Source organism: Tiliqua scincoides, chromosome 2 (genome assembly GCF_035046505.1).
Source record: "Tiliqua scincoides isolate rTilSci1 chromosome 2, rTilSci1.hap2, whole genome shotgun sequence".
Classification (NCBI taxonomy): Eukaryota; Metazoa; Chordata; class Lepidosauria; order Squamata; family Scincidae; genus Tiliqua; species Tiliqua scincoides.
Window position 1 is genome coordinate 247,842,052 of NC_089822.1, and position 12,121 is coordinate 247,854,172.

Sequence of the window (12,121 nt, forward strand, 5' to 3'; positions counted from 1 at the left end):
ATGGCTCCCTCCCTGTGATCTCCCCCCCATTCTTTAATGAAGCTCAAGTTGCTTCTTAGTTCCTTCTTATTCAATTCACATGTGTCAGTGTGGCCTGAAGAAGGTCCTGGAGTATGAGTGACTCACCTCCTGACCCCCAAATAAGGCAAAGACCAGTTAAAGTCAGATATCCCTGAGTGGCTGCACCTTTCAAGGAGCCCTAATAGCGTCACCTCAGGAGCCAGCGCTCAACAGCTGACTGCCCTTGAGAACTCAATTATTTGCTCTTTAGACCACATGGTGCCAAAACAAAGCACTGGGGCAGATGCACTGCACTGCCACAGGCATCCAATGGTATTTAAAAGGTATTCCCTCCACCCTTCCCAACACTCCATATGCTTACGGTATTTTATCTCAATTATAACCAGCTTATTTTCTCACCATTATCCCAAAGCTTCAAGGAAAGCAGCTTACACATGGTTATGGGCAACAGACTATTCTCTTGGCTAATGTTGTGCTTTTATTTCGTTTATATCTAATCCTTATTCTGTCACTCCAGTTTGTTACTAAAAAGGGATTTGGGGATGTTGGGAGGGAAAAAGAAGAGAGAGATTTACAATACAGACAATCAAAATGCACCAAGAAACCACAAACAATACACTTCAACACACATAATGTCTCTTTATATGTAATTTTCAAGCAAAATCCTATTCAGCTAGCAAGAGTTGCTGCAGGAGTATTTAAAACAAGCAACTCTGGAGCTATGGACAAAAGAATGAACAGATCCCAGCTAATAACTGGCTAAAAGCCTTGGGACAATTCCAGAGTCATAAAAAAAATTCCACTGTTTATATAAGAGATGTCTCAAGAAAAGACATTTTATCACAAAATAAAGATTCCTATTCCTGCAGACACCTTCACCTGTCAAATGCTAATATACACTGGCAAATTTTTTTTATTAGCAATCACTATGAATAACGCACTTGTCTTTTGCCATGTGGCATAGAGTTTCACCTGAAAATTCCATACAAAACAAAGGTCTTCATTTTTATGCATCTCAAGTGTTTTATTCGCTGTTGTGTGTTTTCAGCAATCGTGGTATCTTCAATTTGCGGCTGTTGTTCCTTGCATTCGGTGAAGTCAAAATATGCCTACATCCTCAGGGCCCAAGATATCTCTGAATGCAAGATGGGCAGTATGTGGGATCTGACCCCCAGAATTCTGATTAGGGCCAAGCTACAGCCTTTCTGGTTTTAAGGAGGTTAGCACAGCACTAATAAAAAGATCAAGCACAGACCATTTCACACAACACTGCTGCAGTGTGATAACACCAGCCCCAGAGACAGGAAGATGTGCCACCAGCAAGAACCCAGGAGGTGCCAAGTACACACCTCCCCCCACAGGCACTTGGGACTCAGGGCACTCTGAATGTGTGACTGCAGTTTCCGTGGATGTAGCAGAGAGCTCTGCTATCATGCTAGGATGGACCTGTGGTCCTACAGAGAGCCATGCCCAGAGCGCAAGGATTTTACGCCAACTCCATTAAACTTCCTAAGCCATTGAAAGCCTCTGTAAGCCAAGAGGTTGCTATGGCAACTCAGACCCCTGCTTCTGAAAAATATATGAGGTACAACAACATTTCCCATTTTAAAAACCCTCAGCCATGAGCAAGGAGCAAGTATTGCTAGCTAAGGCACTTTGTCATAGAATATTCTATTGCCTTGGACAGTTCACACAGGCTGCCAGCAACGCAGCAGAGCAAGAAATCCCCTTACCCATCATGTAACTGCTGCAATACCAGTCCCTGCCTCCAGAGGGAGGGAGAGCTCAAAGGCTGGCAGCATCATAGGTGTGACTTCTCAGAAGTCCTATTATGCTCACTTGTAGATGCATTTAGGATTACAGCCTAAGCTAGAGCAATTTTCTCTCAACTCCTATGCAGGAACAGTAAACAGAAACTTGAGGACCATGCTCCGAAACTAAGATACAGACAACAGAAGGCCCAAAGCAATGTGGTTTACTAAACCCTCTTAGCTTTTATGTTAAGACCCATCTCTAGGGCTAATAAGACACTTGTTTTCTACAGTCAACAAGACAATCTAGCTCAGTGTTTCTCAAACTGTTGGTCGGGACCAACCAGTGGGTACAAGCCCATTTTTGGTGGGCCATGAAAATATTTGAAATTTTTTTTTAAAAGAATCTTTGTGAGTACTCTCACCCAATTTGCAGAAGAAAATCATTAACTGGAATGCTAACCTGTGGTTTGAGGTAATCTTTTTACCTCCAAATTAAAATGTCACATTTTCTGATTTTTTCTAGTAATCAACGTGAACCCAGTTTCAGTCTTGTCTGGTCTGGAAGTCCCTAACTGCACATCTCAATCTCCAGTTCTGCCTTCTGGGCACGCTGGAATGACTGTAAACGTTTGGGGAAACAGTCCTTGGGGAGTTTCTAGGGTCTCCATTTCTAGGAAAGTCTAGCAAATGTCCACACACACACACACACACACACACACACACACACACACACAAAACTTAAGGTCTCTAGCACCCTCAGCAGCACAGGACCCCAATTATTAATTAATAATTTATTTGTTATTAATAAAATATTTTTCTATATCTCCTTCTGCGTTGTGATAGGTTGTATGTTCTTATGTTGTTTTAAGAAGTGGGTCCTGGTCCTAAGAAGTTTGGGACACACTGGTCTACCTACTCTGGTCCGTGTAGCATAGTGAGAGGCAACTGGCAGCTTGAAGATTCTACTTGGTTCCAATTCAAAGTATGCCTTGCCCTGCCCTCTGCTTATGCGAAACTGTGTAGAGTAGCAACTCAAATCCCCACTCAGCTATCAGACTCATGCCTTCAGGTCAACCACCGCCTCTCAGTTGAACCTACCTCACAAGATTGTTGCGAGGATAACATGCAAAGGCTTAAGGACAAGAACATTATATGACACCTCAAGCTCCCTTTTTAAAGCAGCCACCGAGGAGCCTTGAGCTGCAAGCTTCTTTTTGAAAGGGGCTGAAATCAGCTCCTTCACTTGAAAGGTAGGCGTTTCAACTTTCACAAGGATGTGGAAGTGGACAGCATCAGTATTCCAGGCCCTTCAGCTTTCATTCAATTAAAAATAAGAGAATCTCTCCTACTGCAATTCCTAAGCCCTCACAAGAAAACCAGAACAGTAGCTCTTGCTATAGTCTTTTCTTCCCAAATCACAGAGGGATGATGGGGCAGTGAGGATGCCATGAAGCCAACAAAAGAAAATTCACCATGGCATCTTTAAACCAGGAGCTATCAGTTGGACACAGGCCTATTCAGTGTTTCAAGCAAGTGCATGCCTCCCTTCTGTGGCTTTGGCACCCGCTCCATAGTTGTTCATGACCTCAACCTGAGGAAAAAGACCTTTCTCAAAACATGACAACCAAGTACACCTTGGAACATGGTTGGCAACCTTCAGTCTTGAAAGACTATGGTATCGCGCTCTGGATGGTGGTTCGGCCACAGCGTCTAGTGTGGCTCTCCCACCGTCGGAAGCAGCCCCTGGCGTCACACTCTACGCCAATCGAGCAAAGACTTATGACCAGTAAACTGCTGCTTCCCGTGTTGCGCCGACACCGTATGGCGAAGTTGGAGTGTCCTCTCCAGTGCGCGAAGCCTGGGTAAAGTAGATATGGGGGATAGACTGTTACCCATGCAGCAAATCCCCCCTCTCCATGTCGCTGAAATGGTCCAATGGAAAGGCAGAAGCCAATACGGTTGGTTCCAGCGGCATTGCAGGAGTTGCCAGAACGTGACTGTGTTCAGCCATGAACTGCCTCAGGGACTCCGGCTCCGGATTTTGCCTCGAGGTTGACTCCTGAAGCCTTTTCCATAACCGGATGTAGCCACAAGGCAGTGGAGGTTTGGCATCAGAGTTTTCCTTCTCTCAGATGAGCTGCCTTCCCAGGCTAACGAGTCCCATCTACCCAGTAATTCATGCATATTTTCTCAATAATCCTTTCAACAACCTTACAAGGCAGGTCAGTAGTACTGCCTTAATGCCTTGGAACTGCCTTGGAACATGACCATGCCACATTTTCTCTGGATATTATGTCTACAACCCCATTCTAACTACTTGCCACACAGGTGCACTCTTATGTATCTCCAATCTCACAAAGATTCTCTCAAGGATAGAAGCTTGCTCTGAAGACAGCGCAGCTGAAGCCCTATCCACACCACAGTAAGGGATGAGAACCCTCAGCAATCCCTCCAGCAGTCAGAATTCTAACACTCTGTCAGCAGCTCCTTGTTCCAAAAGGGGTCCACGGCAGGGGTCCAAGAGGGGAGGAAAGACTGAATTCACACATGCACACAGCCAGAGCAACAAGAAGTGGAAGCCAAGGAGACCAGTGATACGACATCTCTTGGCTACCTCCACATAAGCATCCTCATCATTTCGTGACTGAAAAGCGAGACAGACTCAAAAACATGGAAGTCAGTCAAGGCAGATGATGCACTATTCCAAAAAGAACACACATAAGATCCAGACCCACCCCAGGGAATAACTAGTCAAAATGTACCTCTTTGAAGCAATTTTCTTCTGTTTAGCTGGGTGAAAGCTATAGTCACTATTAATCTTAACTTAGTATCCTATCCAGCCTCTTAGCTAGTGGTTGCTTGCTGGTGTTTCTTTTGCATCTTTTATTAGATTGCAAGCTGTTTTGGGGACATGAATTAATTTTTTTAGCCACAAAAACTGCTGTCTGAACTTCTTTGTTGGAATTAAGCACTGACAATGTACCAAGAGCTCAATGCCAATGGCTCAAAAAGCCAATGTCTTAAGATCGTATTAGGAAGGCTATGCTGCTGTATCCTCCACTAGAGAAACAATATTATCACTGAGAGAACTGTGTTCTAGGTATTCATTGTTCCAACACAGATGTGCACACAAGGTTCAAATAGTCTGAAAAGAATTGGAAGACACTGGTCTAGGATGCACCCAGAGCATCCCAGACCCACAGGTCTAGGATAATCCATGACACCTCCAGGAAAAGGCAGAAATCTTACAACTTGGGAGAGCCACAGTCACTCCACGTTGACAATATTGAGCTAGATGAACCAGTCATCTGATGGTATAGCTTTGTGAGTACACATGTGCACCTTAGCAAAAAGCAGGCAAGAGAGGAGGGAGTAACTGCAGCATGGCTGTCTGCTTCTGGCCTACGTCATGGAAGTAAGATAGTAGGGAGAGAAATAGAGCAGAAGGAGACTTAAACTCACTTCCATGCTCCAAATCAGTGGATAAACATTATTTTCTTTAAACATTAAATCTGCCTAGTAACTGTTATTGCTTCAGTAAAAAGAGCTGGGTTTTCAGATATCTAAACAGACAAAGACACATAGGTTGCAATGAGCAACATTTTAGCTACTTAGTGTTTCCAGGATGTGGGGATTGGGGCAATGCAGAAGCACAATTGAAAGCAGCAACCCTGGGAAAAAGTATTCAAGGTTAGAGGATAGGAGAAATGCCAACAGCAAACTTGGCTGAAATGCCCTAGCTTTAAATAATCCATGCACCTTATTCCAGTCTCATTTTCTCTCTCCCTAGCAAGTGCAGAGATAGCATTTGGAAGCTGGAGGATTCAGTCTGCAGGCATCTAGCTGCCAGTCGCTAGATAAGATGATCCATTGGATTCTCCTTTCAACTCATTTTATAACAACATCTGCCCATACTTTTTCAGGTTCTCTCCACAAACCTGAGAGCATAATAGTTCTAAACAATGAGATGTGTCTCTCCTGCACAGCTGCCAGACTCTGTACTCCTAAACAGATTGCTAACTCCACCATTCAGCTGCAGACAATCCCAAGGACTTTTTCAGTATATCAAAGTGCTGAACTTTAGACCAAGTCATTAGTGGTTGCAGTTCTCTGAGAACAGGACTTAGAAAAGTGAAGTGAAAGAGACCCTCCTGAAAGAAATTAAAGCCACTGAGGCATGACAGTCATGCTCACAGAACATAGGGAAACACCCTGAAGCTGAGGGAGCACATGAAGAAGCACGAGCTAAGCACAGCTGTGCATGAACAAAGGCTGCAAATGCTTTACTCAAGGCAGCAAAAAAAAGGAGAAGGAAAATATGCAGCTCTTATTCAGGTTAAACATCAACAGAAAGCAGAAGGGAACTATTTTACAAGCACACATGGAAAGCAGAAGGAGCACACATGATCCCCAAGAGAAGCATAGTACAGGAGATCAAATGCTGGGAAAAGGCCCTTAGAAAACTAGACTCAATTCCTTTTTCTAAACTGGAAGAGAGTTCCCCTTCTTTTTAAGGGTACCAATGTGTTGCAAATAGCATGTGCAGAGACAGTCAGGTAAACATAGTGAGCAAATAAGATTTATGGACCTATCTGCAAGAATGGTAGAATTCTTTATGTTCATTAGGGTTCCCACCACACATACAATGTCAAAGAAGTGCATGTCCTTATACAAAACAGTGTACGAACTATGCAGGAACATGTTTGCTATAGGAAGTTATTACCTTAAGAGTTTTATCTGCTTTGCTTACCATGCAAAGCAAAAAGGCCAGTACACAAAAAATAAAAACAAATAGGAACCAAAATCACAGTCAATGTCTTCATAGCCAACTAATAAGAGAAAAGTGCGATTAGAGTGTGGGACTACAACAACCCAGATTTGAAACTCCACTGTACCTTGAAGCTCATGGGAAGAGTGCAGCCCAGTTTCTCATCTCTCAGCCTACTCTACCTCACAGTGGTATTGTGAGAATGAGAAAGGGATAGGAGAAACTGTGTACACCACCCAGAGTTTTCAGGAGTAAGGGTGGGATAAAATGTAAAGTGTCTTTTATTTTAGGTATTTTAACAGTCCCACCATCAAACCTCTCCACCCTGTACTGAAATGCTTCTGACTAATACAGAAAAAAACAATTTTAAGAAAATAGGAACAAAAGAGAATTGCAAGGTAGCTATGCAAATTCACTGTACTCCTCCGTGTACAGATTAGATAGGGAAGGGAACTCTTGCACCAAAGGTTTTTAGTAAACAATACACCAGACACTTGTCAAAAGAAAATGTTACAGTAGAACTGAACATTATTCATCTTCATTTGGTGGTGACATTAGAATCAGTGGTGTCAGAATATCAGGTCAGTGTCTGAACCAATAAGCAAGACAGAGGAGAGATGAGCTGGCAATTTGCTGGCAGTCCACAAAATTGTTCACCATACGCAGTCATAACTTACGTGTGCCTCTCTCGATCAGTGCTCTCATATTCTAAGAAGACAATCTGCCGAGGGTAGTGGCTGCAGAGTTCACCATTCAGATTGAGGATCAAGCTGTAGCAATAGTCCCTGCTGAACAACTCAAGGCAGCATTGTTCAATACGCTCTATCTGCATCGAGGGGGAGGGAAAAGGGAGTAGAGCAACTGTTACTTCAGATCAATTGCTATTTACATGCACCGCAATTCTAATAAAAGCCCTTGCATAACAAGTGTGGTACAGAGAAAGAAGACAGTCTTAGCAAGAGAGCAGGACTGCCAAGCTTTCACCTGTCAGTCGCTCAATCTTGCCGTTTGGGTGGGCTGAGAAAGTGAATTATAGATATTAATGGTGAGAGCTCTGGAAACCAAATCTTATGAGGAACAGTTGGAAGAACTTGGTATGTTTAGCCTGGAGAAGACTAATGAACTACTATAGCCATCTTGTGCACTAGTGGGCTCTTCCCCATTGGAGATTTTCAAACAAAGATTGATCAGCTACCTGTCATGGGTGCTATAGCAGCTTCTTGTACTGTGCAAAAGGTTGGAATACATGACATCCAACTCTTAAAATTCCATGAACATAATGACAAATTTGGAATCAAATGTTGCTACATTCAAGATCAGGCATTCTATACAGTTGGCATCTTATCCCATGGACTTCCAACATAATAGTCACCTGCTTCTGCATCTTTGAAGGACTGGCATACATTTAAAAAGCTTATCATTCAGAGTCTTGATTAACTGAACTATTTAATAAGGCAGATGGAACAAGCAAAATTTTTCTCATTGACATTAGTTTCTCTATAAGCTGGAATGCAATGTACCACTTGAGCACATTCAGAAGCCATACACAACCCAAGATATTGCAGCTGCCACATTCACAGAGCAGCGAGAGCTGGGTGGGGCAGTATGTCTGTGGGGGGGAAATGTCTAGAACAGGGATGCCAAAACCCTGGCCCTGGGGCCACATGAGGCACTCAAGGCCTCTCAATGTGGCCCTCAGGGAGCCCCCAGTCTCCAATGAGCCTCTGGCCCTCCGGAGACTTGCTGGAGCCCGCACTGGCCCGACACAACTGCTCTCAGAGTGAGGGCGACTGTCTGACCTCTCGCATGAGCTGTGGGATGAGGGCTTCCTGCACTGCTTGCTGTTTCACATCTGTGATGCAGTAGCAGCAGCAAAGGAAAGGCCAGCCTTGCTTTGTACAAGGCCTTTTATAGACCTTGAGCTATTGCAAGACCTTTATTCATTCATATGAGTTCATCTTTAATATATTGATTTATGTATACTTATGTAAATATATTCAAATTTTAAATGTAAATTAATTATTTTTTCCCAGCCCCCAACACAGTGTCAGAGAGATGATGTGGCCCTCCTGCCAAAAACTTTGGACACCCCTGGTCTAGAATATAAAACAAAATGGAATCCTCATCCCCATATTTTGCTCTGAGGTGTCAAACAAGAAAGCCAGATAATTTTTATACAGGCATACACTTAAAGACAAATTAGACTAGAATAAAAGCAGTCCTCAGGCATATTACCCAGGTAATAGTGAGTCTGAAGATGGTTACAATTAGGATTGCCACTTCTTTTATGAAAAGACATGTCACACTTAATTATATATCTATACAACAAGTAAAAAACAAGTGACCTATACTACTTATCTTATTTTTAGTTTAGACAAAAATTAATTGAAAAATTAAAATCATAAATGACAATTACAGTTTAATACAAAATTATCCTGAAGAAGGCAATTCTAAGGTGGGTCTCACTCAGAGGTGGGCTAATTTTTTGGTCCAAGGGCCACACTGGGATATGGAAGCTGTGGGGGAGGAATTATCATTATCGCTTTGATTCAATTTCTGTAATATGCCCTTCCACACACACACAGAGCACCTAAGAATGAGGTGTGCTACATTTGGGTATTCAACGCCACCAATGGGTTGTGTGTACATGGGAAAAAGACATCAGGCTTGATTGTTATCCATAGCCAAGGAACAGTCAGAAGGCTATGGAAGCTCTCATCAGCCAGATCAAACTCCTAGATCTTATTTTGTTAACTTCTGGTCTAGCTTCAAGCCTCTCCAATCTCTGCCTACATGCCTTTAAAAGGGGATTGGACAGATTTCTGAAGGAAAAGTCCATCACAGGTTACAAACCATGATGGGTATGTGCAACCTCCTGAGCCAAGTGCAAGGGAAGGTACCAGGATGCAGGTCTCTTGTTATCTTGCGTGCTCCCCAATGCATCTCGTGGGCCACTGAGATACAGGAAGCTGGACTAGATGGGCCTTTGGCCTGATTTAGTGGGGCCCTGCTTATGTTCCTTGTGCCAAACTCAGCCTTTAGCACAATACTTGAATTATAGGGGAGAGGAGTTAGTGGGTTTAATGAAATTCACAAGCCCCGTTACCTAAGAACCCTCCAAACTTTAGTCAATCATCCCCTGTATCCCCCTAAAGGCAGTAGCTACAGGGCTATCACAGACAGAAGGGTCAGTCTCCTTATAAGGACAGGGAGACTCCTTATTCTTCACCTGTTGATTTTTGCCTGTCAGGCAACAGTTTCAAGCAGTGTTCTTCAACCTTGTGGTCAGGACCCCACTGGGGCCACAGCAACTTATGGGAATGAAAGATGAGACTGGAGCACCACCAGATAAAGGGAGAGGCATCTGGTGGACCCCTACAGGTACCATGAAATGGTGTCCCAGCTTAGGTTCTTCTCAATTGTGCTAAAATAGCTTTCCCTAGTGCTTGGTTTCAGGGTAAAGTTTTCTGTTCTCACTAATAAGAACATTTGGATACAGTGAACAGTGCTGAGAGGGCATTACAAGGGCAGGGAATGAATGCTAATGCAGGGGTAGATCCAAGGGGGGGGCCATGGGTGTGTGGCCTCCCACAAACTTGTCACACTAGCAGGGAAGGGCACCTGCTGGGATGGGAGGCAGCCAATGCAAGCCCTGGTCTACCCCCATCTAGGACAGATAGAATGGGAATCCAGGACTACCCGGCAGGTAGATCTGGGCTCCAAGTGCAGGCAGGAGCCCAGGCTTACCTGCCCAGCAAATCTGGTTGAAGCCAGTTCAACCAGGAGCCCAGGACTACCCACCTGGAAGAGACAGCTTCAGAGGCAGTCGGAATGGATGCCCAGGTCTACCCAGCAGGTACATCTGGGCTCCAAGTCTGGAAGGAGCCAAGCTCTACCAGAGGCGGCTCCAGAGGGCAGTCAGAAGGGGAGCTCTGGTCTACCTGGCAAGTAGACCTGGGCTTCAAGTCTGGGCAGGAGCCCAGGACCAGCCACCCAGCAAACTTTGGCCACAGAGGCCAACCGGGAGCCCAGGTCTACCTGCCTGGAAGTGGCGGCTTCAGGGGGCACAGGAGCCCAGGGCTACCCACCCAGGGAGCCTTGGCCAGAGAACAAGTCCAGCCTGGAGCCCAGGCCTGCCCGCCTGGCCGACCAGGCTCTGGAGCTCAGCAGTGCTGTGCCCACCCTGTGCCCCACCGGGGGGTCCTGGGAGGGGCAGGCCTGGCAGTGGGGCCCAGGCCCTGCTCCCTGCAGCGGGTGGGGGCACAAGGGCGGGGGGCCCCCCGGGCTCACCTTGCTGCTGGCGGCGCCGTTGCTGCTGCTGCTGCTGAGGCCGGTCCCTCCAGAGCCGCCCGCCGCAGCGCTGCCGCCCTCCCGGGCCCGGTACTGCGCCCTCGAGAACTCCAGCAGCAGCTCGGCCAAGGCGCCCTGCAGCGAGGCCGAGCCGTCCCGGGCGCCCGCCATCCCCGCCCAGCACTCACGGGCCCGAGCCACGCGCCGGCCGCCGCAGCGCCTTCCCCATCCCCACCAGCCCCCTTCCGCTTCCGGGAACGGCGACGATGTCGTCATCGGCGAGCGCCGCACCGCGACCCCTTCCTCCTGCGGCGCCCACCTGATTGGCCCGAGGCGAGCGCAAAACAACTCACCGACCCCTCCCCCTTGCAGCCCGGAGAGGGGGCGGGGCAACATCAGGAGGCGTGTCTGTGGGCGGGACAGGGAGCTTGGTGCCTTCGAACGCGGTGACGTAGGCATTGGGAATCCCGGAGCTGCAGCCAATGGGAAGGCGGGGGTGGAGCCTGGCTCAAAAGAAGGACAGGTGGGGTTTGCGGGACGGGCGGGGACTCCCCAGTAGGAGCCTGTCCACGCTTTCCTGGTAGTAAGCCCCATTGACGAGACTGGGACTTACGCCTGAGTAGACACGCAGAGGATGGGGCTGTAAGAGTGACCGGTCCCACCCTACTTTCCAGGGATGGTACAATTGTGCCAATGGCTGTTTGCCTGCTGCAGTGCAGGGGCAGTCCGGACGTCTCCTCAAGGCAAGGGAACATTTGCTGCCTTACTTCCGGGCTGCATCCACCCTGGAAAGTCGGACAGGATCGGGCCCGAAGGCTGCCATCCTGTGCATGCTTACCTGTGAATACGTCCCATTGAACTGAATGGTACTTGCTTCTGAGCAGGGCGGGGCAGGGGTGGTCAAATGCACCTGGGCTGTCAAATGCATTACTGAGCAGCAGATCTCTCCTTTCCCCCAGCCCAACTAGAGAGGGAAGCCAACCAAGTCTACCCTTCACTTTGAGCAGCCAGTAGGCCTGGCTTCCCCTTCCCCCCCCCCGGGGGGGCGGATCTTGAGGCTGAGACCAGTTCTACCCTTCACTTCAGAAACATTAAGTGGCTGGGCCTGTCCATGTCCTGAAAGTCATATTTAGCCTGTTTACGCTTCTGGTTTTCTTGTAGGTGATAACATGAAGAGAACCAGCCTCAAAGAACAGCTTCTTGAAAATTAATCCCTGGGCTTTGTGAAGACAAAGTTGGCTGAGAGGCTGCAGTAAGAACAGCCTTGCTGGATCAGGCCACAGGCCCA

General features: G+C 46.7%; 1 protein-coding gene across 2 annotated transcripts in view; it reads right to left on the reverse strand.

Annotated features, from left to right (window-relative positions):
* The window catches only part of MTMR14 (myotubularin related protein 14), a 79,461-nt gene extending 68,390 nt beyond the window's left edge, over positions 1–11,071 (reverse strand). For both annotated transcript variants that reach the window (XM_066613709.1, XM_066613708.1), the window contains exons 1-2: positions 10,834–11,071; positions 7,221–7,369 (exon numbers count right to left, since the gene is read on the reverse strand). In XM_066613709.1, coding sequence (XP_066469806.1) covers positions 7,221–7,369; positions 10,834–11,004 — 320 coding nt within the window. In that variant the 5' untranslated portion in view covers positions 11,005–11,071. The remainder of the gene's footprint in view (positions 1–7,220; positions 7,370–10,833) is intronic.
* Positions 11,072–12,121: the final 1,050 nt, after the last annotated feature.